Source organism: Fonsecaea multimorphosa (assembly GCF_000836435.1).
Source record: "Fonsecaea multimorphosa CBS 102226 unplaced genomic scaffold supercont1.43, whole genome shotgun sequence".
In the NCBI taxonomy this organism is placed as follows: Eukaryota; Fungi; Ascomycota; class Eurotiomycetes; order Chaetothyriales; family Herpotrichiellaceae; genus Fonsecaea; species Fonsecaea multimorphosa.
In genome coordinates this window covers 68,519-96,463 of record NW_015971677.1, presented here as the reverse complement: position 1 = coordinate 96,463, position 27,945 = coordinate 68,519, and the positions used below count along the sequence as shown (strand labels likewise).

Sequence of the window (27,945 nt, the reverse complement as noted above, 5' to 3'; positions counted from 1 at the left end):
ATCTTTCGTTTTCCCCCCTTCAGCAGAGAGATAGATGGGCTCAAGGCGTATGCGCGTGAGCAATCCTGCCCTCAGTGCCCTGCTTTGAATGTTATGTCGCTACTCGCAAAGGTTGGAAATGATCCAGTAGCTCTGCCCACTCAGGGTACCCATTCGCAGCGGACTTTGCAGCAGCTATTCCAGCGGCAGAGAACAACGGAGTTCCCTGGTTGAGTAGTTCTTTGAGCAGGCGCCTGAATCCTGTTTTAGCACATGCTAACAGTAACTTGTCTGCTTCGGCGGAGGGCAAGGTCGGGAGAGAACCAGCTTTAATAAACAACTTGATAATGTTGAAATCACGTTTCCTGACGGCAGAAAGAAGCGCGGTGAGCCTATCAATCTCGCTGAAGTGCGACGAGAAGTATTTGATAAGATCGGCGACTCCCTGTTCTTTATTTTCAACCAGGGTAGTTAGGGTTTTCGGATGGGGTGTCAGATTCTTTACCAGCAATGCAACCATAGCATACCAATCACCTTCTCTGGCAAGATCCAGGTATATCAACTGTATGAACTCGGGATGTTGTTTTAGAAGCGTCTGCAGGTGATCGACATCAGGGATGACCAGTTTCTTCCTATATCGGGACGGTAGTCCCGGCGGATCCTGTGCCGTGATGAGGAGGGTGTTGCTGATATCCCTGAAGGCTTCATCGGTTAGGCCGTCAGGAAATGAGGGATCTGTGGGAAGCCAGTCTCGCTCCAGCCAAGGGTTTGATAGAATGAAATGGCTTAGCGCGCTCTTTCCGAGCGACAACCAGACCCAACGAACTGTCCTTGAGGATGTCTCGGACCGTAAGTAATCAAGTAATCGTGGAGGGTTCCAGGCGTAACTAGTGATCTCTTCAATAGTGCTCTGCATGTTTTTCTCAAGAGCTGCCTCAACCCCGTCACAGATCCATTCTGGAAGAGAATAGCGCAGGTCCCATTTGCTAAGCAGATTTCTGGAGTAACATTCTTCAAAAATTGATTTCAATGCTCCCAGACATGCAGAATGGCCGTGTTCTGCTGCGAAGATCCAGGCCTGGTGCAAGTCATTCTTGATCCCATCTCGAAGACGTTCCTTCTGGTGCTCCCACAGAATCCGAATAGTTGAAATGTGGCCATACTGGGCTGCAAGGTACATCGCCATTGTGCCATCGTCAAGCTTTGCCACCGGATCAGATCCGGCGTTTAAAAGCAACTCGACAACTGACGTATGACCCGCTTCGGCAGCAAAATGGAGTGCAGTCTTCCCGTTGCTGAGTGGATCTTTTTCGTTCACATCGAACTCGTGCTGTATTAGCAGCCACACAATCACTTCTTTTCCATGCTGAGAAGCCAGCCACAAGGCGGTGTTTCCGCAGAGTGTCTTCGTGAGGATCCTATCCTTGAGTAGTTGCTTCACAGTGGTGACGGAGTCGTTGCAAATGAGATGAGCGATCTCTGCGCTCAGCTCCATGGGAGGTGCGGATGACCCTTCAGAGGCAAGATCGTCGTAAAAGTGCCATTTCTGATAAGGTTTGGCAAGGACGGTGAAAGCTATTCGTTCCAAATGTTGGCTTATATGCGTTTTGAGTTTGTCTTTCGTTGGTAGAGCTTGATCGCAGAAGTAACAATTCATCTCTGGGATTTCCTTTCTGAAATACTTCTTGATTCGCCCCAGAACACGTCGTCTGGAATTTGAGAGTAAAGATGGCTCCTCTGCTATGACACTTGGATGACATCGTATCAAATGGCCATTCAACCGGGATTCGCTCATTCTCTCATTAGACGGACACAGGCGGCAACGATATGAATCGGCTCTTAGGTGCTTTCCCAGGATATGGGCTAACATTCGTCCTCGAGAGACATATGTCTTCAAAGGTGTTGGGCAAACTTTGAAAATGCAAGAGTAAGGCTTGAGATCACGCAGTACATGGTTCCTGGGTATAATCAGGAATGATCTTCAACATCTGAAAAGTCAGAACTTACTGCCAATCACGCCTCCTCATGACGAAAACCTTCTTGTTGCAGATGTCGCATACAAAGATGTTTTCCTTTTCCAGATCAACTGGGGGAGGGGGGCATACGAATTGGGACATTGTTGAACTAATAGTTGAGTGAGAAGAATGTGTTTTGACGGATGAACTCTTTCGGCTTCTTTTCACTGGAGCATCGGGTAATTGCAGCGAGTTGTTTGAGTGAGACGAACGAGATAAGGTAGATGCTGGACGTTTCTGCCCCGCTTTACCTGTCCAGAAAGACGTCTCTTGAGGCAAGTCCCGAGCCTGGTGATCGACATGACCAAAAGTTTTGCGACGAAGTAGTCGTGCTTCATCCTGGAGGGAGCTAGCTATTCCTTCAAAAGCACGCTTTCCTTCATCGTCAAGTGACGATGACCGTTCCGGATCGGTGCAGGCATATTCACCCTTTCCATCACCATCTGGATATGGGCCTTCATCGCCACTAGCGCTGCTAGGCAGCGGGAGCTCGCTGTCTCCGTGAGATGAGGAAGTCCTTGCGTAGTAGGCGCGCGGGAGTCGTTTCGCTCTTTCGACATTAAGCTTCGCTAGGCGATGAGCCAGCCAGAACGGTAGCAAGGGAAACCTGTCGCAAATATTCCGCCGGTAGATTGCTTCGTCTGTCCATTTTGGGTCAATAACGCCCTTCATTGCGTCATTGTTGTCATCTGAGTTGTTGGCCCCTTCTTTGATATGGACGCGTTTGAAATGTTCCATTTCGGAGGCTTCTTCGTCTCGACGCGTCCTGTCTGAATACGGGATGTTTGAGGTCATGTTGGGGTCGAGGCCCACGGATTGGGTTTGTGCGAACCATATATCCAATGGCGTTTGGAATGCTGAGGATAAGCTATCTGAAGGCCTAGCCTTGTCTGTCACAGGCTTTTGAACATCAGGTACGACGGTGAGCTCGTGGGACTTTGGGGCTTTTTCTTTGTAAGGGCCCGTCTGTGTCATACTGCCTGTCAGCGTGACATTTTGATTAGCCGTTGTTGTATCTGCGCATCCCAACAGCTCTAGGATTGCGGCCTCTTCCTCAGGGTCCTTGGGTAGGGGCCTGGCGCCGAAGACCTCCAGATCTTGAGTACTCTGTGACCATCCCACTTCATCGTCTTCTGTCAGAACTGTGACACGCTTTGTTTGGCCTTCGAGCCTCTCTGCCGACGGATAATACTTCAAGCCACAGCTTTTACTTTTGGGAATAAGCGTTGGTCCGATAAGTAGAGAGTAAGCAACATACCATGTAACCAAAGCCCGTGGACGGTCCAATTCGATTCGTGTCTCTCCGCAGCTCGGGCGCGGACAAAGCCCTCCCTGCCAGCGTATCTGGGAGATTATCACCGACATGGTCACTGAAGAGCCCGGAAACACTGTTCTATGCCAGTCTTCTTTTCTTATGATCGCTCCAGCACCTTTGGTGTCGATCAAATGGTATTGTCCTTCCGACACTTTAGCCTCGCCGGGCACGCCTTTGAACTCGGCGCGGAGCATGCCCTCAAAGGTCTATCATCTTGTGAGCGATTTAGGTACGAGAGCAGTTACCTGGATCAAAGCTCACCTCCCAGTGACGGAACCATTGATAGGGAAGCGAAATGGTCCTGCCAAGTGCATCTTCAAACACGATGGAGTCGGAGGGCATGGGCAGACCGGTGCTCGAGCCACTTTGGCTCGTTAGAAGTAACGCGTATATCTGCATGTTGGTCTGAATGATCCTTTGAAGCGCAAGCTTTGTCTCTCGCTGGAAGGAGCCGAGGAAATCGAAAACCTGACCCAGAACGTTATTGAGACCGAATACTGCTCTTCCAACTGAAGCTAGCGCACTCGAGACAGGAGTAAGATTGCTTTCCAGTCTTTCTGCAATGTCTTCGACCTTGTCGTGTATTGGTCGTAGACTGGCCTCATACTCAAGCTGAGGACCACGTTGTTGGCTCGTAAGCTCGAGTCTTTCCATGGTTTTTCGGACTTTTGTGATCTCTTCAAGAAGGCTGAAGCGTGCTGCTTGTTCTTTTGAATCTCTGTTTGAAGTAGTTTCGCTTTCGGCGTGGTCAGCGAGGTATGTGGTTTGAGCAGGGTATTACGACCTACAAGATATGCATGGAAAGCAGTAGACTCAAGCAGAGCACCTTCATGGCAATGAATTTGCGGAATTGGCTGAACTCTTCAGAGCCCAAAAAAGCCCATTTGACCTTGTGGAAGGTTCCTTTGAGGGTGCGCCTCGGGGCGTAAGGACCAATCGAAGCCTCATAAGACTTGAGCTTTCCGTGGAACTCTTGGAGACATGGTTCGCAAGCCAACGCGAGGCCGCGAAGGGCATTGACCTGTACCGCATTGTCTTCTGTGATGGTAAGTTGGCTCACTTTCTCGAGCAGTCTCTTGAGGCTTTCGAGTTCGATAACAGAATGTTGGTACTCGGAAGAGGAGCCTCCGACATCCTTTAGTGAGGAGATGATTTTGCTTGTGAGCTCTAGGGGACTCGTCAGCCCGACCCAAGCTCTGGTTCCAACGATCGTGGCAAAGCCTTACGTATCACAGTCACAAAGTCTCCAACTGAAAAGCCGAACGGCACTGGCATATTCACCAAGAACTTTGAAAATTAAAGGACCTAAAACACCGTGAGGGTATTCCACGTTCATAGCCGAACATGATGTCTAGGTGGACGGAATAAGAGGATGGGAGGGAGAGTGCCTACCTAAGAACCTAGGTGGGGAGAAAGAGGAGGAACATGGGAGGGTCACCTGCACGGCCCGGCCACGAGGTTCTGCCTTGCCAAGATGCCAGCCAACAACGTCTTTCGTCGAGCTCAGCCACGTTCGTTCCTGCTATTGCCTGTGACTACGGCCTGAAGCTGCGCCGCCACCTGCCCCATGGCAACTCGGCACTTGATAAACCTGGATCGTAGGATAGCATACTGCGGTCGCCCAATACTTGGAACCAGAGTGAATGAGTGTGTGTCTGTACCAATCACTAGGATGGGTCCAGCGGAATAAGTCGTTGATAGGGATTACTGAGGAAGAGAACCCTTGACAGGCACACAAGTCTTTGGGAATACGGATGATATTGAGACAATATACCCTGTTTGTTCATGAGACCACCAGGGTCCACTGTTGGGCATCCTGAGTCTCTGGCCATGGACCAAGCATCTAAGAAAGAAGCTTGGGTATCATGCACATAGCATATCTTCAATCGCCCTACTCGACGCACTGGAAAGATTCCCAATCGTCTGGATCCTTCCCGACATACCTCGCAGTCAGGGGCCAAGCACACAGCTTTCTGGTCCGATTAGTCCCATCAGCGGGACCTGTGCTTTGAATTTCAACAGGTGCAATGCCTTTCTCGACCCAGGACACCAGCGCGGCCAAAGTGGCGACCGTACCAGGTACCTGCGGATAGGCAGCTGCTGGACCACAGTGGCCATACCCTGGAATCATGAACAATCGATAGAAATCTGAAGCATTGCCGGCTGCGATGCTATTCGATGAGAGAAACGCGTTTGTCTGCTCAAACTGCTGCATTGGCCATGTTGCTGCATTGGTTGCATCCGCCCAGCCTTGGGTGACGATCAGCTTGCCTCTGTTCTTGTACGCGCGAAGGTCGGGAGAAACAGAATCGATCAGGGGTGAAGCTTTGGAATCGATAGCCTTCAGCTCGGCAGAGGTAAAATTGAACGAGGTGTAGTCGTATGACAAATTCTTGAAAACCAAGTTTTGTAGTATGGGGACGGTGACATTGAGAGCCAGCTCCGCTTCTTGAGGAAGCCATGAGCTCTCAGACCCGAAGTCGAATCCTGGATACACCTCTCGGCCAGTGCCAGCCTCCCTCGGACCGGCCCGGATTGCTTGATAAGTGGCCACTTCTGCAGACGTGACACACTGGATCCCATGACTGTTGTTGCGTGCTTGTCCTGCCGTGCACTCAATTTCCGAGATATTGAAGTGGCAATTTAGCGGATCTCCAATAACGCCATCCATGAGACCGTCGAGGTCGTCGCATTTCTTTAAAGTCGCGTTTGTGATGAGATTGAGAGTGTCCTGGTCCAGAAAGGCTCTTTGCGCGTTGAGATAATTCCACAGAAAGCTAAGAATCAAATGGCTGTACCAGTTACCCGGAGACCCAGCAAATATCCCGTCAAAAAGCTCTGGATGATACTGGGCAAGGGCAAAGCCTTGTGCACCGCCGGTCGAGCAGCCCGAGTAATAGGAATAGGACGGACGCTTTCCGTAAAAGATTTCTGTTAGGGCCCTTGTCGGCGGCGTCATCGATGCCACGGAATTGTGAATCCACTCGGTCGTTTCGTCGGGGTCTTGCAAGAACGGGATACTTTGTCCAGGCATGCTGAGGCCGTTACCGTTAGTTGACAATAAATGTCCAGAGTCGCCGCCGGCCACTGCATAGCCGGCATTGACTTGCTGCAGCATAGTTCCATAGTCGATGATGCCTCCGAAAACCGCGGTTCCTTCGTCGATTAGCTTGTCGAGATCAGATTGTGTGTTGAAGGTAAGGCCATACCAACAACCAGATACCGCCCGTTCCACAGCGATGGAGGCGGCAACCAAAGTTCTATCCCTTCAGACTTGTTCAATGCATATCTCACAATGCCCTGAACGCGACATAGTGGGACTTCGTTGGTGGAAGGCCCGAGCAGTGCAAAGCTGAGCGTCTGCGGTCCTACCTGAGTCGCGTTGGTAATGGCCAAGCTCGAGGAGTCACCGGCTTGAGAGATCAAGTCAGTGCAGGAGACTTGCTGTGCCGCACAGTATTGGATGAGATGGATAGAAAGCAGGAACAAAGTCGTCGGGATCCGGAACATTGTGGAACGCATGCTCGGCTTTATTGTAATCAAACAACAGGTGCCTGCGAAAGTCCCGTGTATCTTCAGGTGCGGGTCTGCAAGATTTATAGCTAGAGGCAGCGTATTCTAACCACTGATTCCATGAGCAACAGTCCCAATAGCAACACTTGCTCTCTTCGCAGAGGTGGAAGGCTGTGCTCGAACCGGTGTGGACCGGCTTGTACCGGTTTGACCGGACCGTGGACAAAGTCGATCTGGCTTGCTGTACCTTCCAAGCTGCTTTGCCCGAGGTAATGGTCAAGTATCCTGTAGTATCCTGTAGTCCCCAAGCGTTGGGCAGGTACAGAGGTGGAGTAGCTGTACGGGAAAGGAGGGAAAAGGGGGAGAAGGTGGAAAAGGACATCTCAGCCTCGTGCTATTGTTTCCGTCCAGCAACGCGCAGTAAGTGGCAATAAAAATCAAAAATGGAGGAGCTATACTAATGGAGGAACGGGTTCCTTCTATACCTTGAGCGCTGTTTGACCATCTACGTGGATGGTTTGAGCTTGCTACTACTTGCACTCATGGTTGATGTGTCCATCTGCCAAGTTCGTGCAGGTTGCGGAGAGATGGCTCTTTCGAGAGCCTAATACTTGGAGTACTCCAAGTCGGAGGCCTTGGTAGCAACATCGACACAGATGTGCCAGCTCAAAGTGAAATACCTGGTACTTGAAATGAAGACATGCAGGAGATGGAACAGTGGCTGGCTCGACTTTCTCGATTCGAGGAGCGTCACGCAGTCCGCCAAGGGAAGGTTTGCCGATCTGCATTTCCCTGGTCGCTGCCCGCGCCTTCGTCCTCATTCTCAAGATCATGGTCAACGACGGAGTACAGTCTTTTAACAGTCATTAGGAGTGTTTTCGTGAAGTCTCTCTATCATCTCCTGCTCGACCGCTCTTGCCTCGCAGGACTATATCATCTCAAATGTCAACACTCTCTTAGCCTATCCTTCGTCCTCTGCCTTCCTCTCCTCATTCCTGCCTAGGTTGATACACCACAACTATGGCCAGCTCACCTCCCGCCCCATTTCCCGCAAGTCTCCCAAATCCCAAGAAGCGAACCTCCATGAGTTCACAGGCATCGGCTCCGGGAGCATCCAAACGACCCAAGCTACATCCGCTCAGACAAACCTCATTCCCTGCTCAAGATGCAAGTGGACGATATGGTTCTGCCGTCACGAGTGCACGCTCCGAAACCGGTAGTGTCGCAAACAGTCTCTTGTCAGGGGTGAGCGGTAAAGTCCCCGGCCGTGGAAGAGGAAGACCTCGGAAGTCACAACAACTCAACGACGAAGATACTCGCTCCGTCCGCCAGGCTCCTACAGACACGGCCAGCCAAGTCGAGAGTACCTCAAGAAATGCGGGCCGCGGAACAAAGTCGGTGGTCAGCGCTCGCTCAGGTGCAGCCGAGCAGGAAGATGATGACGAGGGCGACATTGACGGCATGTTTGAGACCATGGATGAGCAGGAGAGACGGCAAGCTGAAGAAGAGGAGACACGGCAGGAGCAGCGCCGTGAACGACTGGCCGATACGCTCGACCCGGACCAATACGCCCGATATAATCAGTGGCGGGCGCTTTCACTCAACGTCGCTACGGTGAGGCGGCTGGTCAATTCTGTTGTCTCGCAGTCGGTTACCTCTGCGCCTCTGCAAGCGGTCAGAATCTACGGCAAATGGTTTGTGGGCGAGATCGTGGAGAGAGCACGCGAGGTGCAAATCGAATGGGCCAAGGCATACGACGAGACGAGGAAGGAGGAGCAGGAACGGCGGCAACAGCAGCTGGAGGTCCTGGAGGAGAAGCAGAAACAAGGCAACCACACCGATCAACAGGGCCGCTTATTGACGAGAGAGATTGAAGGGCTGAGGAGAGAAGCCAAGGAGTACATCCCAAATCCGCACAAGGGAGGGCTCTTGCCGGATCACCTTCGAGAGGCTTTGCGGAGATACAAAGCCGACGGTGAAGGTGGAGGTGTCGGATTCGAAGGGACGAGCCACGGTCTACTGGGAGTGCAGGGGCCCATGGCCTGGAGAGTTGGTGATGGTGCTTCTGGAAGGCGACTCTTGAGATGAGGCGGAATTTCGCCCTCAATTCTGGATGTCTTGATTGAGGAATCGAAATTTCTCTGCGATCTGCTCCGACCGATGGATCGCTCTCTTCGTCATCCACACTACAGCTCAATCTATCTGAAAGCCGCAAACGGATGAGAACTTGGCCAGAGACGGTCTGAGAGCGAATTCGATGGATTCCTATACTCCGCGTCAACGCGCCGGCTGACCGACTCGGTCACTCAACGGTGAGGCTGGTGAGCCGCACCCGCAATAGGTAAATGACTTTGCGCAGAGTGGAGTTATTGCGCGGGCTAGTGCAGAAAGCCACTACCAGTACGACTACTATTTGCACTGGAGGAGCAGCTGAATCATAAGCGAACGAGCTAGCCTGCAGGCCCCTTGGCCAGTCAACCAATCACTTTTTTTTTATCAGCGGACTCAGAAGCTATACAGGAATACGATCCTCTTTCGTTGATGGGTCCGTCTGTTTCGTCCGACATAATTTCTGGCCCCAGCTCGTCCACGGGATATGCGTGCTTCGGTCCTGGACATTTGTCACTTGTGGATACCTAAAGAGGAAGATGCCACCCGGCATTTAATTGGACTTCCCTGGTCTTTAGGCTACTAACAAGCAACTGATTATTGCAGTACCAGCAGGACGCCTGATCAGCGAAGCCATGCGGCCTAATTTTTATACGCAGCTATGCAACGTGGGATCAAACTCCGTTAACGCCACGCGGACACTTGATCAGGATCATATTTTCAGACTCGCCGGGGTGCCCTTTTCCCTTCCTACTTCCGCCGGTCTCAGAGGACTGACTTCCAGCGGTGCAAAGTGCGGCGTCACTCTATCCATGGCAGATGTCTTCATTGCGCAAGCCTGCAGCGACACAACGAAGCAGCTACTACTCGCTGGAGGGCTCTGCCTTTTTAGAGGACTACACTCCAGAGATCGTCCGCACTGGTACCTTGAGTCAGAAGGTCGACGGCCTGTTCAAACGCAGAAAGACCAGCTGGCAGGACCTTGAAAGAAGATTCGAGCGGAAATCGAGGCCATGGAATCCTCTTGTCGCCTATCTTTGGAACCGCAGATATCCCCTTCGTGCGCTCTTGTCCATCACGGCAGCCTTCCTGGAGGTGTTCTTGCTTCTGTTCCTCTTCTGCACGTATTACACCCTACCTGCTGATCCCCACACCGGAGGAAAGCCACCTCGGATCGCTGATCTTTACTCTACATTTCCATTTATGAGCTGCGTTGGTTCGAAGAAATTATCGGTCTATCAAAGTGTGACCTTTTGCGTCGTACTTCTTGGTATTACGTCGAGCACGATCAGCTTCTATTTCACCCGGGACGACCAATTAGGCTGGCAAACACGGCGAGCAGGATGGCTCGCAAGCGTTGTAGGAGCCGGTCTCAGCATCTGGGTTGTCTTTGCCGCGGCGAACCCTGACAAGCATCTCCACCTCCTCGTTACCGCGGTCAAAGCGATCACCGTCTTCTGTATCAAATCTACCGGACTGCTAGTTGATCACTTGGAACGGCGAAAATATCCTGCGCTTCGCGAAGTTGGTGTGATCAGAGTCTTGCTGTGGTGGAGAGCTATAACGTTGGTGTTCGCCTTTCCTCTGGCCTTGATGACAAACGTAGCTATATTCGGTTGCAGCGGGTCAAAACCTGCAGATATTCAGACTCCAGGCACCAGATGCTACTGGATCATGGCACTAGGTGCTCCCGCAGAGTGGCTGTACGCACTCACCACGGTCTCCTGGAGCCTAGCAATCGCCTTCGACGTCTACTCCACGCTCATCATCACTAAGGTCAAATCTCAACAAGATCAGGCAAAGATAGGCCTGCTGACGTCGCCTTTGACGGGCCAATGGGGCATCCATCCACACAGTCCGCAAGGTCCAGCGATTCTCGTCTCACCGGAGGAGGACGAGAGCTTCCATCCAGCTCAATCGCCACTTCACGGGGTCGGCTGGAAGGAAAATCGCATCAGACACTACGAGGATCTTGACACAAAGGTTATGCATGTTCATGGTGAGCATGATGTCGCGGACGAGGACGAGCCTGAGGAAGATCTTGGGCTCGCCGTTCAGACGAGAAATTGGGCATGACACGTGGTGTGCTTCAACAAATCTCCTTTTGCACTTTTCCATGTCCTTGTCCAATCAGACCATGACTTGGTTGCAGACTGGCTCAATCTCACTGCTTGGTGCGACATGAGAGGGCCTCCAACAAGGCTAGATAAGGCTGAAAAGTGGGTGGTGAGATCCGTCCACAGACTTGGACTGTGGCAGGCATTTAGCTTGGCGATGACTGTCGCTGCCTAGTTGGGCAATATCCATCTTCTAATGAATATCCACATATATGACAATGATCGGCGCAGTGAAGCATTTCCGGCGTCGTTGGAGCATCATCTTTCGCTTATGACATATTGTGATATACAGAACTGACGAGATGTAAACACTGACGTCATCTTCAGTACTGGAATCCCTCATCCTTGTGCCCGAAGCGTGAGGAGGCATGTAAATGGGCCATTCTGCATTCATATTGCCCAAGGACGTTATCTACGGCGAAACTAGACGAATTGAAGGATCCTGAGGCGAGAGTCCCTTCACATGTGTATAGTACTTGTTACACCTCTTCTCAAAAAGGAGAACCCTTACGCCATTTACCCCAAAGCTTTTCCCTGCTCGGACTTTAATTCCGCTGGTCCTAAGCGAGAGTATAAAAGTTTAGTGGGCGTTGCGAAAGCCAAATACACCTCTTCAATCCTCTGCTATTAGATATTCTTCGACTACTAGTATCTTTCACACCAGGTTTCCATCCCTGACAATATGTCCGCCCACACCGAGAATTTACAATTTTCCCGGGAAGATGTCGAGTTCGGTGAGGCTTTCCCCACCCAGCACACCTGTTAGTTCGTCCAAGGTTAGCATTGAAGGAGGCTTGTATCATCCAGTCGGAGAAATGGACTACACCAGGCTGACGTTGCTTCTTGGGCCTACCTCACAGAAATTCCCCAGGATCTCCCAGAGAAGCTGGGAGAAGAACTCCGGAGACTCGAACAGTTGTTCACCGTCGATACGGCCATGCTGAAGAAGATCACGGAGAGGTTTGGTGAAGAGCTCGATGAAGGTGAGTCCGGCGTCTCATTTCCCGACCGTGGTTGAGAGCACGAAGCTACTGGCCGAGAAATGGATCTCGTCGGCAACCCCAAAAAATGATGGACGGGCTTGATTGAGCGACATGAGAGAATGCCTCTTTCAGCCCCAGTGGTCTCTCGAGCCTCAATTTCGGACATCCTGACAGGACTGCCGCTGACGGTACATAATACAGGACTTCGAAAAGACGGATCGAATGTAGTATGTCTCTCCTACATTGTCTCATCCATACTCTACAAAGAAAAAAACCGCATACTGACCTCTTTTAAGCCCATGAATATAACCTGGGTCACTTCCTTCCCGACAGGACGCGAAACAGGCACCTATCTCACGCTCGACCTCGGCGGAACCAATCTTCGTGTATGTCTCATCACGCTTACCGGCACACCGGGCGGCTCCGACATCACACAGGAGAAATACCAGCTACCCAAAGAGATCAAAACCGGAACAGCAGATGACCTGTTCGAACACATTGCCGATCGCCTCGGAGATTTCGTGGAAAAGCACGTCGAAACCGAAAAAGTTAATGGAGACGGTGGGAAAGTGCCGCTCGGGTTCACGTTTAGTTACCCTGCGACTCAGGACAGGATTGATCATGGGATCTTGCAGACATGGACGAAGGGGTGGGATGTGAAGGGAGTGGAAGGCAATGATGTCGCGGAGATGTTGAAGCGGGCTATCGAGAAAAGGGTATGTCTTGCCGCTTTTTTTTTTTGATGTCTGAGACTCGATATTCCTCGGAAGCTGATACGATTGTGTTTGCGCTATATAGGACCTCCCTGTAAATCTTGTCGCGCTGGTGAACGACACAACCGGCGCGCTCATCGCCTCCGCCTACAACGATCCCCAGACAATCATCGGCGCGATTTTCGGCACAGGCTGCAATGCGGCATACATGGAACGTGCGGCTCGTATTCCAAAACTGAGTCCAACCTCCAACGGCACCACAGGAGCTACGGAGACAGAAAAGCAAGGGGCAGATGACTCCCTCATGGCTATCAATTGCGAGTACGGCGCCTTCGACAACTCCCACTCCATCCTGCCAAGGACGCGGTACGACGAATTGATCGACGAACAGTCACCGAGACCCGGGGAGCAGACGTTCGAGAAGATGTCTGCGGGACTCTACCTGGGCGAGATCTTCCGCCAGATCCTCGTCGACCTGTACGAGAGGGGGCTGGTTCTGCAGGATCCGAAACTCGACGACAAACAGAAGGAACTCCTGCACACCGCCTATGCCATCGACACGGAATTCCTGTCCAACCTAGAGAACGACTCTTCGCCCTCTCTCTCCTCCTCGACCCGTGCCTTTGAGTCGACACTCTCGAACCTACATCCCTCCCCGCCCGAACTGGTCTTCTTCCAGTCCTTGGCAAAGCTCATCGCCATCCGCGGCGCGAGGCTCTGCGCGTGCGGCGTGTCCGCCATCTGTCGCAGGATCGGGACGCGCAAGGGCCACGTCGCTGCAGATGGGAGCGTGGCCATCAAGCACCCCCGGTTCAAGGAGCGGTGGGAAGTCGCCGTCAGGGAGATTCTGGATATGAAGATGGGCGCCAAGGCCGCTGGGGGAGGGGAGGGCGGACTGGAAGGCATCGAGCTGACGAGCGCAGAGGATGGGAGCGGTGTCGGCGCGGCTGTCATTACTGCGCTGACTTTGGGGAGGACAGGTGGAGGGTGAAAGTGGTAGTTGTGTCGGTAGCGCCCGGGCATAGAAGAAAAAGAATGTACTGCTGTTCTTAACCCACAAATCTTTCCCAGGGAGTTTGACGGGGAGCCTTGCTCCGCGAACAAAAGACGTTGGTAAAGACGTTCGTAAAGTGTGTAAACACCGGCCAGAACCAAATTAGACAAGCAGTTGCTCGTCGCAGCATCTCCTCCTTGCTCCACCGACAACGGCAGTATCTAGGTATAGTATATAAAGTCGATACTCTTGGGGTCGAAGACTCGGTCATAGGGCTTTTTCAATTTCTCGTTCTGTCGGCCAAGACACACTCCTCTTTGTGCGCGGAGACCAATATGGTGTGTGTCCGCCGCAAGATGTTGGGGCGCTTTTTGGCCCAGAGACCTGGCTGCTGTCTTGCAGAGGCCTTTCGGACCACACCACGTTCGCAACCTGGGGAACGCTTGAGAAATCGAGTCGCCGACGAGTTTGCCTTGTGACTGCCGATGCTGGGATAAAGACATCTTGAAAATCCGCATTGGTATTCTACAATCCACCCTTGCTTCGGTCTGTGTATTTCGCAGCCTTGGATGTCTCCAATCCAGGTGAACTCGAATGCTGGACGGCCACAGCGCAAGCCAAATGAAAGTTAGACATCTGGATCTTCCTGAAGATGATCCTTCCACAGAGACAGAGGGAGATTTAGATCTCGGAGATTCCATCTCTTACCAGACTCCATGATCCGCATTATCTCCATCAGTGCCGAACTATTGAGCTGTACATCCCATTTTGGCTTGAGCCAGGGAAGATCGGGCGCACCTCGATCTAGAGGTGAGCATTGTGCATCAGGAACTTTCCCCACGAGCCAGTCCGAGGGCCATATCCCAACAATGCCATCACTGTCTTTTTTATATTTGGCATGACCTCCGATTTCTATGATTTCGAGTGATCCTGCTTTCTTTCGGACTGGCAAAATCACCCTAGACTCCAGTGCAGTAAACTCGTGTGCAGTCAATTCGAGCACGTTGTTCCACTCTCGACAATGAGTAGTTGTACAGTAGACATGTGTCTGCTGGCGCAACTTCTCATGAAGAATCGTCAGATATAAGTCGTAGTATAACGCCTCATTCGCCGACGTCAGTTGTACGTACTCATTCTGCGCAAGGCTGAACCCAACAACAGTTTTCACATCCCTCTCCACCCAGGGTATTTGATACGCTGCGACCACAACAGGGTTTCCCACCCGAGAAAGTAGGGATCTATCTTTAAATGCTCGCAACATATTCTCTCTGTTGCCGCTGACAATAGAAAAGGCGCCATGTACATACCGAAGATTGTGCGTCGTTCCGTGTTCACTGAGCATAGTCTGCACGTTTGCTGCGCAGACTTCCATGAGAGTTAAAGAATAGTCGATCACCGCTTTTGAGCGGACAGACTCAGATGTGAGACCGAGCAGCCCATAGAGTCTGTCTCTCGGATCATGGCAATGAGCAAAGCGAAATCTGTCAAGCAGGCTATAAAGGTCCCAGACCTTGCGATGTATCTGTTTGAGCTCCCAGATATGACGAAAATTCCGTTGTGACGCACTGGTCTCCGTGCTTTTGCGCTGATGCGACAGATTTGGAGCCACCCCTGCAGTAAAGACGTTCTGAAGATGCTCCCAGTCGATGATTTTGTCTCCAATCATGAGGACAACTTTTCGTGCGAGAAGCACCTCCTGAATGATCCAAACGCGACTCCAGTACTTGGACTTGGTAAGCAATTTCATGGCTCTTAAACCTCGTCTCCGTACATCTGGAGGGATTTCCTTGGGACGGGAACGGCGTGGAATGCTCAATGCGATTTTGATGTAAGCTATGGCGTCGTCGGTCTCAGAATCAGCTTCTCCGAGCCAAGCATAAACGGTGTGTGCAGTGCTGAAGATTATTTCCATCAACCTTACTTGATGGTTGCGCTCCTGGACATTCGATTGGTCAATACACAGGTAGTCAATCCAAAGCCTGCTCGAACCTCTGACAGATCGAAAATTTCGTAAAAAAAGCCAGAGATTCCGCCGAATGCCAACTGCGTGGCCATCAAGAATGACCTCTTCTAACCCGTCATCAGGAGAGCCCCAGCAGTATGAAAAAGCGATGAACGAGCCGGCATTCGAGAAGCACGTAGATTCTAGCGTCGCTTCGATTGGCGTGTCATTACCGCCGGCGTGCAATGTAAGTATGCGGATTTCCTGCTGTTCTTGATCAAGCGGTAGGTATAGGGAGTGTCTCAGAGCCAAAGTGGTATTGTCGCCAGCGTGATCTGTGTCCCCGATCATGGCTGAGGATGAAGAAGCGTTGGAGTGGACTGCGGCAGCGGAGGTGACCATGTTCCTCGTAAATAGCGCTGTGATAGATCATTGACTTGTGAGCTTAACAGCAACCAACTGGACTCTCCCTGCAAGGAAATTGGAAGAGAAAGTAGTTCAAGGAACAGGGTCATTGTGAGCGAGATGGATGTAGAGTGGAAGCCCGCGATTGCGAGGTGCCCGAGGAAGGCGGTGGGGAGCACTGCCTCATTGATTGTCTTCTCCGGCGCCCCACCAAAGTACCTGCATAATAGAAGTTGGTACTTTCGTCAAGCACTTTGTTTCACGCCGGAAACCGGTCAGATATTGACCTTTGTATAGCGCCTTCAGCCTTCCAAGTTTCAACCTCTCAGATTGCGGATTAACGAGAACGGTGTTGCGCCTTTGTCGAGATGTCTTACTATGGTGCCAGGCATAGATAGATACTGAGTCTTCGCTCAGAGTGGTACGCCGATAAAGTCGTCTCTGCCAAACTTGTTCTCAATTTTCCACCTCCACCCACTTCCCATTCTCGTACTTCACTTGCTTGCACTGGTAGAGGTCTATGTACGACACGATTGGGGGCAAGAGATTGACAATTTTCCCGTCGTCATCGCAGCTCCTGCAGCTGTCCAAAAAGCCTTTCGGAAGCCGGATATTCTCGGACGTGGAGTTGGAGGCATTCAGGCCCATTGCAGAGCAATAACCCTTATTGTAGAACTGGTCACATATTGTCCTTTCGATGGTGCACTTGACTTTTCCGTCGCATTGTGCGCAGAAGAAATCGGCATCCCTGTGGAGACACATGTTTTGGTGAGCGCGTTGGAAGTGAAGAAAGTCAGCATTGGCGCGGTGGAGCGAGAGTTTATAGGGAACGATGCTTTCGTAGTCCTACCCTCGATGGTATTCGCAGTGGCTGACCCAAATACTATGCATCGATTTTTTTTGCGTATCGTGACAGCGTGGTTGGTGGTGGAACCTGAGCCCAAGATTTGAATGGGCGCCTCATTCTCCGCGACGATATCTGCCAGGAACTTCAGCCCATCACGCGATGAAACCATCGCCAACCAGCTTGCCCGAGTCTTTTGCTCACCGAGCATTCTACCTCTCTCTTGTGGCCATGATGGGACCTACCAATTGACATTGGCTACCCAGGCAGCAATTTCCGTGTTTGGACCATTGCTACTTCTCATCATCGATCGACTCGTTTCCCGCTTGACTACACAGCCTGCAAGTTGGTTGAATATCGGCTTCGAGATCACCTCGGAGACTACGGAGCATAAGGGGCATTGGATGTTGCTATCATGTATGGAAAAAACCCTTTGTGGATGAGCGGTACCTCGTCCTCCTAATGGGGCAACGAGGCTGAGAATTAGAAACTGACAGAGGCTACGACCTACCTGGTGATTGATGAGGCTGAGGGGCGAGCGGAGGCTTTCAAACCAGTCCCCGCCCAACGCTACCGCTTTCCGAGATCTAATCAACCCCGCCTTTTGAACCCCGAACTATTTGTGGGGACGTTCTCGCTCTCACCTACTCGGTACAGGCCCTGCGATGGGACTTTTGACTTCGAGGGACAACCGAACAGCTTTTTTGCTCCTTCCCTACAAAGCCTGGCGGAGGCGGACGGCCAGTCCAGGCAATCAGACAGAGTTCGCGCCAATTGAACTTCCTAGGTAGCTTCTCCCCTGCGCCGTCTACAGGTCTTGGAATCACATGGACAGCTTTTCAAAAAGGGGTTTAGGAACTGTTCGTGTTGGGCTGAAGCTTGCCTCGCAAGCTACGAACAGTAACAACGAGATGGAACACGATGTGACAATGAATTGTCTGGGTCACCACGGATTACGAGGGCTCTGTCCAAGCAGATCTCGTCCTCAACTTTCTCAGGCCGCGCTTTACGAGCGTCTAGGTTTGGGCATTGCCTTGCTGGCGAACGAGAACACTGTTTGCTTGAGTCACAACCTTGAGGTAACCGATGAAATACGAACCAACCCGTACTCTTACGAGCAAGGTATCGACCTCTGCGGCTGAGATGGGGACTGCCAGCTCCAGGAAGTTCTGAAGTATATTACCTCCGTGTTGTCTCTTTTCTCTTAAGCCTGCCTTTTTTTCATGTCTCTCTATTGCCATCTGGAAAGGTTTACATAGTTTCTTCCATAGCAGCAATTCCTGTTCAAGACACAAAAGTCCCAAGACATCGACTGCACTATTCTTTTCCGATGGCAGCAGCACTTGTTTCGCATTGGAGTGACAAGACCGTACTCGTGTTTGTTTGGTTGTGCGTTTGGCTTGCGAGCTCAGTGACCGCAGGCGTTGATTGGTATGGCGGTGCCATTCACGTCAATGCTGGGGAGTCTATCCAAGCCGCGATCAGCGCCGCTCACCCTGGACAAATGATTTTGGTCGCGGCGGGCACGTACGCTGAACAGTTGACGATCACCACCGATGGCCTCCAGCTGGTGGGCCAGGGGGCTATCCTTGTGCCTCCCACTTCTTATGACCAAAACACCTGCTCAGGCCTGGCTGGGCCCAACACAGAGGCCGGCATCTGCATCACGGGGCAGGACATTGAGCTCGCGGACTTTGTGGTGGAGCATAGGAAGGTCCTCTCTGTGGGCCGTCCAGTGCAGGGCGTCGTGGTGACCGGATTCGAAGTCCAGGGATTCTCTGGGCTCGACATCGCCGTGGTGGGCGGTCAGGACGTCCAGGTGAAAGGTAACACGCTCTATGACGGCGCACGCTATGGGTGCTTGACCGTGGGCTCCAAGAACAGCCTCATCGACGCCAACACCGTCGCCTCCACTACTCCGGGCGAAGATCAACTCCTCTTCATCGCCATCTGCATGGACGACGTGTCCGACGTTCACGTCACGAAGAACACTATCTCCGGCTACTCAGTTGGGCTCTGCATCCAGACCGAAGGCGCCTACGTGTCCGGCAACGACGTGACGAATGCCTGCTACAGCGCCTTTGTGGACCCAGGCACCACCGGCGCACAGGTCATCAGCAACCACATCAGCGACGGCGATCCGCTCTGCGCGACCGTGCCCAACGCCGCGCTGATTGGAATCGCCGTGCTCGGTGGCTTCGGCACACAGATCCAGGCGAATCTCGTGGAGGGCATGACGGCTGCCGGCACTAATGGCAGCGCGGTGGGCATCGCGCTCCTGAATGACCCCACGACGGGACTTGACGCGGCAAACAACGTCGTGACCGGCAATGTCCTGCGTGGCAACGATGTTGATATCTTCGTGGAGACTCCGGGCCAGGGGAATGTCGTGGAGGGGAACCAGTGCTCGACTCCGGCCGAGCTGTGCGGCTAGAGTGGATGAGAGGAGAGAGACGAGGTCAAAAATTGGAAGAAGCAAGTTTGAATCACTCTAAGTAGGGTTATCCAGAATTGCACGATGTATCTCAACAAGATATAGTAAAGGAGGCAGAACATCTCCTTACTCCGATCCCCTGCTCTAAGACACACTCGAATCATGCTCAAAGTTCTGATTTTCTTCATTGCGTTGCAGTTCCAGCTGATGATGAAGCCTCAATGAAATCAAAATGCCCCAGTTCTGCTCTGCACGAGGCACGTCATTTCGACTGCGGTTTGATCCCAAGTCTCATGACGGGGCTGTTGTGGAAGTTGGCGTGGTCGTGGAAATAGTCCGTCTGCACTTTCGACACCTCCACCTCTGCTCTGCCCCGGCTGATGACGTCTGCGTCGTACTCGTCCACGGCCTCGGCGAGAGTGTTGCCGCCGTTCTTCACCTTGACCATGGCTGAGACGAACTTTTGGCTGTCGCAGAGGGCGTTGTTGGCGCCTTGGCCGCGGTCTGTCTTCGTTAGCATAGGATGCTTGAGCTTTTATTTCATGAACACGGAATATGGAAGATAGGATGAGTAGGAAGGGGTTAGGCTCTCTTACGAAAGGTCATGCTATGAGCAGCGTCGCCCGCAAGGGTGACTCTGCCTCGGCGATTATCCCAGCCCGAGTCGGGGGGTCCCCAGATCCTCAAGGGGACGGCTTTGGCCTGGACATGGTCGGGAATCCATTCCACGGCGGACTTGAAGGGATCGGCCCAGTCGTCCATTCTTTGCTTGAGCTCCGCCACCATGTTTATGTCGGCCGATGATGCATCCGGGGCGCTCTTGTTGTCCTGGGCCCACGTCGCAAGAATGTAGAAGACCCAGGTCTCGGGCCTGTCCAGGTCAGGCTTGTCGAGCAGAAAGATGCCGATGTACATGGACTTTGGATGCACGGCGACATCCACGATGGGGTGCATCATTTTGTCCATCTTGATGGCCCGTTCTGCAGGGTAGCGGAAGGGGAAGTTGAGGAACGTGTACGGCAAGACCACTGAAGTCCCTTTGTCATTGCCCAGCATCCAGCGGCGGACCCATGAGCCACCGCCATCACAGCCCACCAAGACAGAGCCTGATTCTGAGGTTCCGTCGTGGAAGTGAGCAGTGACTCCGTCGTCGGTCAGCTCGATGTCTGTGAGTGTCTTGCCGAACTATGGCGGGTTAGTTTTCGGGTGTGGGAGCCCCCAGCAAAAGAAAATCAACGATTTACCTTGACATTTACCCCTGTTGACCAAATAGTCCTCGTCTTCTGGATGTTCAACCTTCTCACCCCAGGGAAAGGCGGCTGCACGATAGTTGCGCCTGTCTGTCCATCTCGAATGATGACGCTCTCAAACCCGGCAGCTTTGGTGTCGAGACCTGGATCCGGCTGACATTCCGGTAATCGGTCATAGAGTGCCTCTGGGAGAAGCTGGGCCAGCAATGGAAGGCTCCACGCGATTGTCACGCCCCAGTTTCGATCGCGTGGTTCGCTCTCCTTGTCGACGACGACGTAGTCGATCCCGTTCTGTGCGTGCACATTCAGTCTCGCCCCGAGGAAGACAACCCGTTGAGGTCGTATGTTGCACGCACCTTTTCAAGGCCCTGTGCAATGGCCAAACCCGACAGACCTGTGGTTCTCGATTCGTGAGAGGCTCCTCGACCGACAGTCAAGGGTTTCGGTCTCGAAGACTCTGATTGAACGTACCTGCACCGACTACGATGACTCTCAAGGGTTGGCTCATTCTCGCAGGGTTGGAGAAGAAATGGCGGCCTGGTATTCAATGGGGTGAGTATGCGGTGAGAGAAGGAGATTAACGACTGGCGGTCAGCTGAAAATGCCGCAGCTTGCTTGTCGCTGAATCGACGCTTCTTCTTGTCACCGACGACACTGGGCTGTCAATATTGTCTCAAACGTCAGTCATCTGTGCAGTCTCATGATCGACCATGAAATTCATGCCAAAGAGCAGTCTCGGCAGACCATGTCATCCGGGGCCAGCTGAAAAAGTAACCTTTACCAGAACTGTGACACCATACCAGGTCGGGTACAAATCCAAAGTTTGAACTCGGGGCCCAAACTACCGCAAAGAGACAAGCGTGAGGCTGGAGCGACTCTCAATCCCAGCCTCACTAGAAGAGTCGCTAGCCCACACAAGGGACAGTGTGGCGGATCTACTGTACGACCCGTCGCTAACCATTATCTCCATCCCTAGGTGGACATAGATAGACCTGCTACTTCTCGACCTGTCCTCAGATACTATCTAACACCCTTCCCTTGGACTAGGTCGCGACTTTGAAGATGGCGATAATCGAGTTGGCGCACATCAGTCTGAAGAACGGCGTCCAAGCGACTGACCCGGAACTCAAGAAAAACCTGAAGGAAGTCAAACGAGTGATTGAAGATTACAGCAAACTGCAAACGCTGTTCTACACGCAAATCGACGACCCCTCGGTGCTGTTTGTGATTGGAGCTTGGGAGACCAAAGACCACCATCAGCACGGCTTCCACGGATCTCCTCAGCAGGCAGAAATCCTCGAACTCATCAAGGACCAGATGGGTATTGACTGGATGCACTACATCGACGTTGAGCAGTCAAAAATCCCGCTCGACGCCCCCGTGCTGGCAATCATCCGAGAAACCTTCGCCAAACACGGGGTGGTCCGAACGCAGTTTGACCAGGAATTCGCAAAGCAGACCTCGAGTTTGGGCGGCGCACGGTACGGAGCCGTCTCGGGCTGGAATATCCCCAAGGACCACAAGGAGAGAGATGTCCGGGTGAACTTCTCCGGATGGGAGAGTGTAGAGGAAGGCACGGAGGGGTTGGTCAACACGATTGAGAATGTAAAGGGATTCCGCGCCAGACCGACGGATCTGAATTTCTTCTTCGTCACACGGACGGAGCTGGATTGAACTGAATTGCCAGTGCGTGTAGAGACACAGGGAGCAGGCTTGGAATAAGGCTTCGGGTGGACAGGATACATTTGGGATATGTCGGGAGGATCTCCCAGCTCTCAGCGGCGGTAACATATGTTGTTGTTGCTAGCATATCTACTTAGGTATCGACAGGCTGAAGATCTGAATATTATTGCTTTTTCTCCTTTGTCACTGTGGACATTTCCCGACTTCTAACCTGACCCCCTTGCGCACCTGCAGTTTGAGCCCCTCCACTAGTTGCATGTTCCCCGCCTCCCCCACCTTTTGTTATTTTTGAACGCGATCCCCAAAGGTGACAAGTATCATTGTCACCCTGGTCGCCTTTACCCCGCCACCAATATCATTCAGGCACTGGTGATACTCGCCTAGCCCTTGCCGGTTCATCGATAGTGCAACTCTCCTCAAGTTTCCCCGTCAGCGTTAGGCAAAGTAACGACCGAACAAAAAAGCCTCTGGTAAAGCAAACCGTTCTAAACCCCATAACCCAAGAACATTCAGTACGACGGGAGGTACCCATAAGCCCACCCCAAAGCCATGGCCTCCTCAACCATTACCGTCAACAACCCTCTGACCGATGCCCTCCGCGATCTGATCTCAGCAAACCACATCCTGGACCATCATGGCGTGGTGGACGCGTACGGGCACATCTCGATCCGCCACCCGCTCGAACCCTCGCAGTACATCATGTGCGGCTACATGGCGCCAGCCCTAGTAGCCTCGCCGACGGACTTGATCTACTACCACGTGGCCGACTCCAGCACGGTCGATCCAAACGCGAAGAAGGGATACTCGGAGCGCTTCATCCACGGCGAGATCTACAAGCGATACGCGGGGGTGAATTGCGTGATCCACTCGCACGCCGAGGAAGTCCTGCCCTATGTCGTGAGCATGGGCGTCCCGCTCAAGGCCGTCTACCACATGTCCGGGTTTTTGGGTTGCAAGGGCGTCAAGGTATTTGATATTGACCCGCTGTACAAGCCGGGGGAGCAGCGGGACATGCTGGTCAACAACTCGCGTTTCGGCGCCGCATTGGCCGAAAGGTTCGTCTCCGATTCCGCCACGCAGAGCCCCGAGGAGACGGTGGTCCTGATGCGCCGCCACGGCTTCACCTGCGTGGGTCGCGACATCGTCACCGCCGTTTACAGGGCTATCTACACGCGCATCAACGCCGAGGCCCAGACAAAATCCATGGCCATTGCCAACAACAATAATGTCCCGATGCACGACCAAGGCATGGCGGGCGTCGGCTTCCAGGCGCTGACGGACGACCAGAGCGATGGCTGCGCGAAAATGAACGAGGCCTTTCAGGATAAACCCTGGAGACTGTGGGTTCGGGAGGTCGAGAGCCAGCCCCTGTATCGCAACGAGTTGAGCCCCAAGCAGACCATCATAAGGCTGGCTTAGGGGAAACGGGGAAGACCATTCGGATGAAAAGTGCTCTTTGGGGACAATCCTTTGTGCAACGGGTTTCTGTGTCTCCAGCCATACATCCACGTGCTGGACAGGAGCGGGCAAGCTGATATGACCATGATGAGAAACGTTGCGTTCCATTTTCCACATGCGTTCGTGGCTGGGTGGAAAATCGAGAATGCAGCGTTGCTAGGCTAACGACTGGAACGAGGACGAATTAATACATTTGAATAAGAAGAAACTAGGCGTGCTTGATTCATCCAACGTACTTTACTGAGCCAGACACTCTTGCTCGGCCAGCAAAGCCCGAACCCCTTGATTAATTCCCACATGACGTAAAGAAGAGAAGGAAAACGCTATAGATGACTCTGTACGAGTCACTCGCTCAAACCTCGACGCCAGAAATCCACGCAATACCCGCTCGCACAATGCGCTCCACAACGTCCACCTCGGCCATGGTGCGCGGGGCATAGACCATGGCCCACCCTTTATCGACAAACTTGAGCGGGAACCTCAGACCCCATCCCTTCTCGACCACGGTCTTGGCATCCGCCTCGGACAGCCAGACGTGCAAGCTCCCGTCAGAAGGGTGCGCGTGGGCGATCTCGGTGCCGAGGATCTTGTTGTCCTTGGCCTTGACGTTGAGGGTGTCGAGGGTCGGCTTGGCGTAGATGGCGTCGGTGCTTCCGCCTTCGGTCTTGCTGGGGCGCAGATCCAAAATCGACGGGTGTTGGGCGGCGAAGGCGGCCATCATGGATTTCACACGCTCTTCGACTCCCGGGTCTGCCGTGCCGGCCTTGTAGGGAACTTGGCGCTGCGGCATGGTGCGGGCCATGGTCGGTGGTCGGGCGCCCTCTCGTGCTGGCAGGGCGGCTGGGTCGAGATACTTGGGCCCCGAGGACGAGAGCGGCGACGGGTCGGCGAGGTCGTCCTTGCCGAACAGCAGCATGCGGTTCAGTCGCAGCTTGGTCATGCGCCAGTACCCGGCCCAGGTGGGCGGAGTGCCTCCTGTGCCAAAGGACTTCCACGCGTGAAAGTCACTGACCACCCATGCGAGGGATAGTGTTAGTGCGACCGCCGTCGTTGTCGCAGCTGTCTGGCGTGGCCGGGCGCTGACCGCGTCGATGAGCTTGTGGTACTGTGTGACAAGGGTCGAGGTGAGTGAGTCCATCTTGTTCTACAGGCGGAGTTTCGTGCGGTTGTTCGTCTCAGGGTATGTGTCTGTAAGTGTGTCCAGATGTGCGACTCTCATGTACTGGTCAGATTGTGGTCAAGTCTGTCAGGCCTCCTGCCACGCCTCGGAGCTGACGCTCAGGATTGTCGTGCACTGGCTCCTGCGGAGATGGGAGGTGTTAAGCTTGCCCTAGGTCAGTGTGAAGCTGTCCCGGATAGTAAAGCGGTCAGAAGAGCTGAAGACGATGATGATGGTGAGGTTGAGGATATGTGAAGGCGATGAGTCTCGCGGAATGCCCCCTGAATGAACTATTGACAAGGTGGATTCCTTCCCCGCAGATTTCAGCTCCATGCCTTTCCTAATTGAGGATGGTGCCCCCCGCTGCTTTATTTAGTACCTAGGTACCTATTCCCGCACTCGACCTCGTACTCTTCACCTTCTGCTCACAGCTTCTAGAGATGAACACTGAGAGACGATAGCACAGTAAAAGAACTACCATTAATCACGGGGATATTGGGTTAGCATCATCGGTCTCCCTTTGCTGCTTCTCGTGGAGCAGGAAAAGAAATTAAAAACACCATTGTATTTATCCCCCCAGATATGTCAACGTTCTGGCAAGGTTATCAATATCTCGTCACTTGACGGCGAATCTTGACCTCTGCAAAGTCCAACTCTGTTTGCGATCGTGAGCAGCCTGCTGTTGAACCAAACCCATGATTAAACCTTCTGTACTGGTTGTTATCGACAAGAGTCTCACAGCTGGACGTCGAAGAATCAACACGGGGGACCAAATGCCATGTACTCTGCTGCATTCCCATCAGTCACTCGGTCTAATCCGAAACCGAATCACCGGCCCCTCCCTCGCCGCAGCTAGATGATCGAGCATCTTGTATTCCGCAACATTGGAACTCGCCGGTCTATCTTCGATCCCTCCTCCCACGTACTCCATGTCGAAGAGGTAAACGGCCCTCGCAATTGTGATCCACAGTTCGATATACGCCAATCGCTTTCCAATGCACTGTCTCGACCCATACGAGAAAGGCGTGAATGCCGCGTAACTCTTCTTCACTGCGTCCTCGCCCACCTCTTCGGGTATCCAGCGCTCCGGCTTCCACACATCCGGGTCGGGGAAGTATTCGGCATTATGATGGAGAGCGTACACGGGCACCGAAACCTCGACGCCCGGTGGAAAGAAGAAGCGATCATCGACCGTGAGACCTCCCGGGAGGACTTCGCGTGGCAAGACGCCAGGGAGGCTGGGGCTGAAACGGAGAGTCTCTTCAACTGTGGCTTTCAAGTAACGGCAGCTGTCCAATTGACGTCCGAGCTTGATTTCGTCCACGGAGGGGAAAGTGGAGCGAATCTCCGCGCAGAGTTTGACCAGTTTGTCCTTGTTGTGTGTGAGGTAGAAGAAGTTGGCCGCTAACTGTGTCGCGGTGGTGTCAGACCCTACAAAATGGGCATTGCTCATCTGTCAGATACTGCACGAGAATGTCGACCAGACACAGGATACCCTGCCAACCACCACTTTTCAGGGGAAAGCTTACCGCCAATGATCAATGCCACCGCCTCCGATCCGAGATCTGTTGGAGACAATTTTGCTGGGGTCCCATCTGGATTCTTGGCTCGCAGAATATAATGCAAGAAATCCTTCTTTGGCGTCTCGCGTGTCAGGCGATCCGAAATCTGGTCTCCGGCAAACCGCTTGAGGTATTTGCTCATGGCATATATCTTAGGGAACAGGAAAGGAAGCAGATTCCAGTTGAGAACGGTCGGACTCGAGCCAGCCTGGTATAAAAGCGGTTGTCAACAGTCAAGTCCGGAGAACAGTTTCGTGTGACATAGAATAAGGGTCAAAGAGAAGGCGCGAGGGCCCGATGAGGGGAAAGAATAGTCACATCCAAAACGGAAAGAACGAGAACGGAGAAGAGACCGACAATCAACTGGCCGTGCAGAGCCGAATCAATCAAATCCGGCAGTGCTCGACTCTCCTTGCCGCCGAGCATATCGAAATCCTTTGCAAAGGCCAAATCGCCCATGACGTCGAAGGTCAGGTAATTCCCCCAGTGACTCATGTCCACCTCGACCGACCAGCTAGGATCTAGTCGTGGTTTCTCGGCGGCCGGGGTCGGCGACGTTGTCGTTGACGGTTCCGCGTTGCCACCACCGAGGATCCCCACGTCGAAAAACCGCCGGATGTGATGCAGGATGTGAGGCTCCATGGACAGCAACGCAGCGTCGGTAAAGGCAGGGGCCAGAACACGCCTCCTGTGGGCATGCAGCTGTCGATCGACGGCGCTGAAGCTGTTGGGGAATCCCGTGAGCTTCGCTGATGCCTGATACAAGAGGCCCTTTTGCACGTTTCTGTTGACCCCGTAGATGTCTAAAATGCCGTGGCTCAGACTTAGTATGCGTTACCATTCGGAGAGCCTTGGACAAGAAGAGATGGACAGGGGTTGGAGGTGATTTGGCCCGCCCTTCTTACCTTTGATTGCTTGTGCATTGTTGATAGTCACCAGATTCGGTGCTATGCGTACAATTTCTCCTGGATGAATGGGTCAGCAAGAACGTGAGTCGTTTGAAGAAGAGACCACTCGGGCTGCGGGAGATTAGATCCTCGGTACCATATTTCTTATGAAGATTGTACACATTCAAATGGTTATCACCCCTCGATGCATGATACACGCCGTACCAGTGTGTCACCCTCCCAAGCAATGGCCCAGGGTAAGCTGCAAGAGGGTGGAAGTAGAGACGATAGACAATGACACCGAATAGCTGCAATTGTTTTCAAATCAGCCAAAAACACATTGGAAAAGCTTCACACCTGTTTCTGAAAATGACATTCACGGTTCGCCCTAAAATGGAAGTCCAAAGCTCGGAGTAAAGGTAGAGCAGAGCATAACATACATAGATGAAGAGGGCTACTACAGCCCCAACAAGCAAGGCTTGAAGAGTCATCCTGTCCGCGATCTCGTCAGCCAACATCGTCGATGTCTAGTCTCAATATTCTTCTATGTAGGAGGTATACGAACCACCTCTACCGCGGACAG

At 52.7% G+C, this 27,945-nt stretch overlaps 15 protein-coding genes across 15 annotated transcripts; 7 read left to right on the top strand and 8 right to left on the bottom strand.

The window, feature by feature from the left end:
- Positions 1-91: 91 nt before the first annotated feature.
- On the bottom strand, positions 92-1,636 carry Z520_11805 (uncharacterized protein; the record flags this gene model as incomplete). The annotated part of the gene is made up of 1 exon (XM_016782293.1): positions 92-1,636. One exon carries the CDS (start codon positions 1,634-1,636, stop codon positions 92-94), a length of 1,545 nt encoding a protein of 514 aa, XP_016626608.1.
- A 346-nt stretch (positions 1,637-1,982) lies between these two features.
- Z520_11804 (uncharacterized protein) lies at positions 1,983-3,963 on the bottom strand (the record flags this gene model as incomplete). Its single annotated transcript, XM_016782292.1, has 2 exons — positions 1,983-3,515; positions 3,571-3,963. 2 exons carry the CDS (start codon positions 3,961-3,963, stop codon positions 1,983-1,985), a joined length of 1,926 nt encoding a protein of 641 aa, XP_016626607.1.
- A 130-nt stretch (positions 3,964-4,093) lies between these two features.
- Positions 4,094-4,584, bottom strand: Z520_11803 (uncharacterized protein; the record flags this gene model as incomplete). Its single annotated transcript, XM_016782291.1, has 2 exons — positions 4,094-4,476; positions 4,536-4,584. The coding sequence occupies 2 exons, from the start codon at positions 4,582-4,584 to the stop codon at positions 4,094-4,096; spliced, it is 432 nt and encodes a 143-aa protein (XP_016626606.1).
- A 616-nt stretch (positions 4,585-5,200) lies between these two features.
- Z520_11802 (uncharacterized protein) lies at positions 5,201-6,819 on the bottom strand (the record flags this gene model as incomplete). The annotated part of the gene is made up of 2 exons (XM_016782290.1): positions 5,201-6,465; positions 6,519-6,819. 2 exons carry the CDS (start codon positions 6,817-6,819, stop codon positions 5,201-5,203), a joined length of 1,566 nt encoding a protein of 521 aa, XP_016626605.1.
- A 1,023-nt stretch (positions 6,820-7,842) lies between these two features.
- Z520_11801 (uncharacterized protein) lies at positions 7,843-8,910 on the top strand (the record flags this gene model as incomplete). The annotated part of the gene is made up of 1 exon (XM_016782289.1): positions 7,843-8,910. The coding sequence occupies one exon, from the start codon at positions 7,843-7,845 to the stop codon at positions 8,908-8,910; it is 1,068 nt and encodes a 355-aa protein (XP_016626604.1).
- Positions 8,911-9,750: 840 nt separating this feature from the next.
- Positions 9,751-11,007, top strand: Z520_11800 (uncharacterized protein; the record flags this gene model as incomplete). The annotated part of the gene is made up of 1 exon (XM_016782288.1): positions 9,751-11,007. The coding sequence occupies one exon, from the start codon at positions 9,751-9,753 to the stop codon at positions 11,005-11,007; it is 1,257 nt and encodes a 418-aa protein (XP_016626603.1).
- Positions 11,008-11,730: 723 nt separating this feature from the next.
- On the top strand, positions 11,731-12,066 carry Z520_11799 (uncharacterized protein; the record flags this gene model as incomplete). Its single annotated transcript, XM_016782287.1, has 2 exons — positions 11,731-11,782; positions 11,909-12,066. The coding sequence occupies 2 exons, from the start codon at positions 11,731-11,733 to the stop codon at positions 12,064-12,066; spliced, it is 210 nt and encodes a 69-aa protein (XP_016626602.1).
- A 264-nt stretch (positions 12,067-12,330) lies between these two features.
- Z520_11798 (uncharacterized protein) lies at positions 12,331-13,735 on the top strand (the record flags this gene model as incomplete). Its single annotated transcript, XM_016782286.1, has 2 exons — positions 12,331-12,747; positions 12,830-13,735. 2 exons carry the CDS (start codon positions 12,331-12,333, stop codon positions 13,733-13,735), a joined length of 1,323 nt encoding a protein of 440 aa, XP_016626601.1.
- A 631-nt stretch (positions 13,736-14,366) lies between these two features.
- Z520_11797 (uncharacterized protein) lies at positions 14,367-16,082 on the bottom strand (the record flags this gene model as incomplete). The annotated part of the gene is made up of 1 exon (XM_016782285.1): positions 14,367-16,082. The coding sequence occupies one exon, from the start codon at positions 16,080-16,082 to the stop codon at positions 14,367-14,369; it is 1,716 nt and encodes a 571-aa protein (XP_016626600.1).
- Positions 16,083-18,259: 2,177 nt separating this feature from the next.
- Z520_11796 (uncharacterized protein) lies at positions 18,260-19,363 on the top strand (the record flags this gene model as incomplete). Its single annotated transcript, XM_016782284.1, has 1 exon — positions 18,260-19,363. The coding sequence occupies one exon, from the start codon at positions 18,260-18,262 to the stop codon at positions 19,361-19,363; it is 1,104 nt and encodes a 367-aa protein (XP_016626599.1).
- Positions 19,364-19,625: 262 nt separating this feature from the next.
- On the bottom strand, positions 19,626-21,121 carry Z520_11795 (uncharacterized protein; the record flags this gene model as incomplete). The annotated part of the gene is made up of 5 exons (XM_016782283.1): positions 19,626-19,867; positions 19,960-20,548; positions 20,608-20,904; positions 20,970-21,007; positions 21,085-21,121. The coding sequence occupies 5 exons, from the start codon at positions 21,119-21,121 to the stop codon at positions 19,626-19,628; spliced, it is 1,203 nt and encodes a 400-aa protein (XP_016626598.1).
- A 554-nt stretch (positions 21,122-21,675) lies between these two features.
- On the top strand, positions 21,676-22,287 carry Z520_11794 (uncharacterized protein; the record flags this gene model as incomplete). Its single annotated transcript, XM_016782282.1, has 1 exon — positions 21,676-22,287. One exon carries the CDS (start codon positions 21,676-21,678, stop codon positions 22,285-22,287), a length of 612 nt encoding a protein of 203 aa, XP_016626597.1.
- Positions 22,288-22,845: 558 nt separating this feature from the next.
- Positions 22,846-23,715, top strand: Z520_11793 (uncharacterized protein; the record flags this gene model as incomplete). The annotated part of the gene is made up of 1 exon (XM_016782281.1): positions 22,846-23,715. One exon carries the CDS (start codon positions 22,846-22,848, stop codon positions 23,713-23,715), a length of 870 nt encoding a protein of 289 aa, XP_016626596.1.
- A 391-nt stretch (positions 23,716-24,106) lies between these two features.
- Z520_11792 (uncharacterized protein) lies at positions 24,107-24,892 on the bottom strand (the record flags this gene model as incomplete). The annotated part of the gene is made up of 1 exon (XM_016782280.1): positions 24,107-24,892. The coding sequence occupies one exon, from the start codon at positions 24,890-24,892 to the stop codon at positions 24,107-24,109; it is 786 nt and encodes a 261-aa protein (XP_016626595.1).
- Positions 24,893-25,712: 820 nt separating this feature from the next.
- Positions 25,713-27,880, bottom strand: Z520_11791 (uncharacterized protein; the record flags this gene model as incomplete). Its single annotated transcript, XM_016782279.1, has 7 exons — positions 25,713-26,344; positions 26,443-26,683; positions 26,833-26,989; positions 27,044-27,278; positions 27,381-27,440; positions 27,520-27,670; positions 27,803-27,880. 7 exons carry the CDS (start codon positions 27,878-27,880, stop codon positions 25,713-25,715), a joined length of 1,554 nt encoding a protein of 517 aa, XP_016626594.1.
- Between the last annotated feature and the right edge of the window lie 65 nt (positions 27,881-27,945).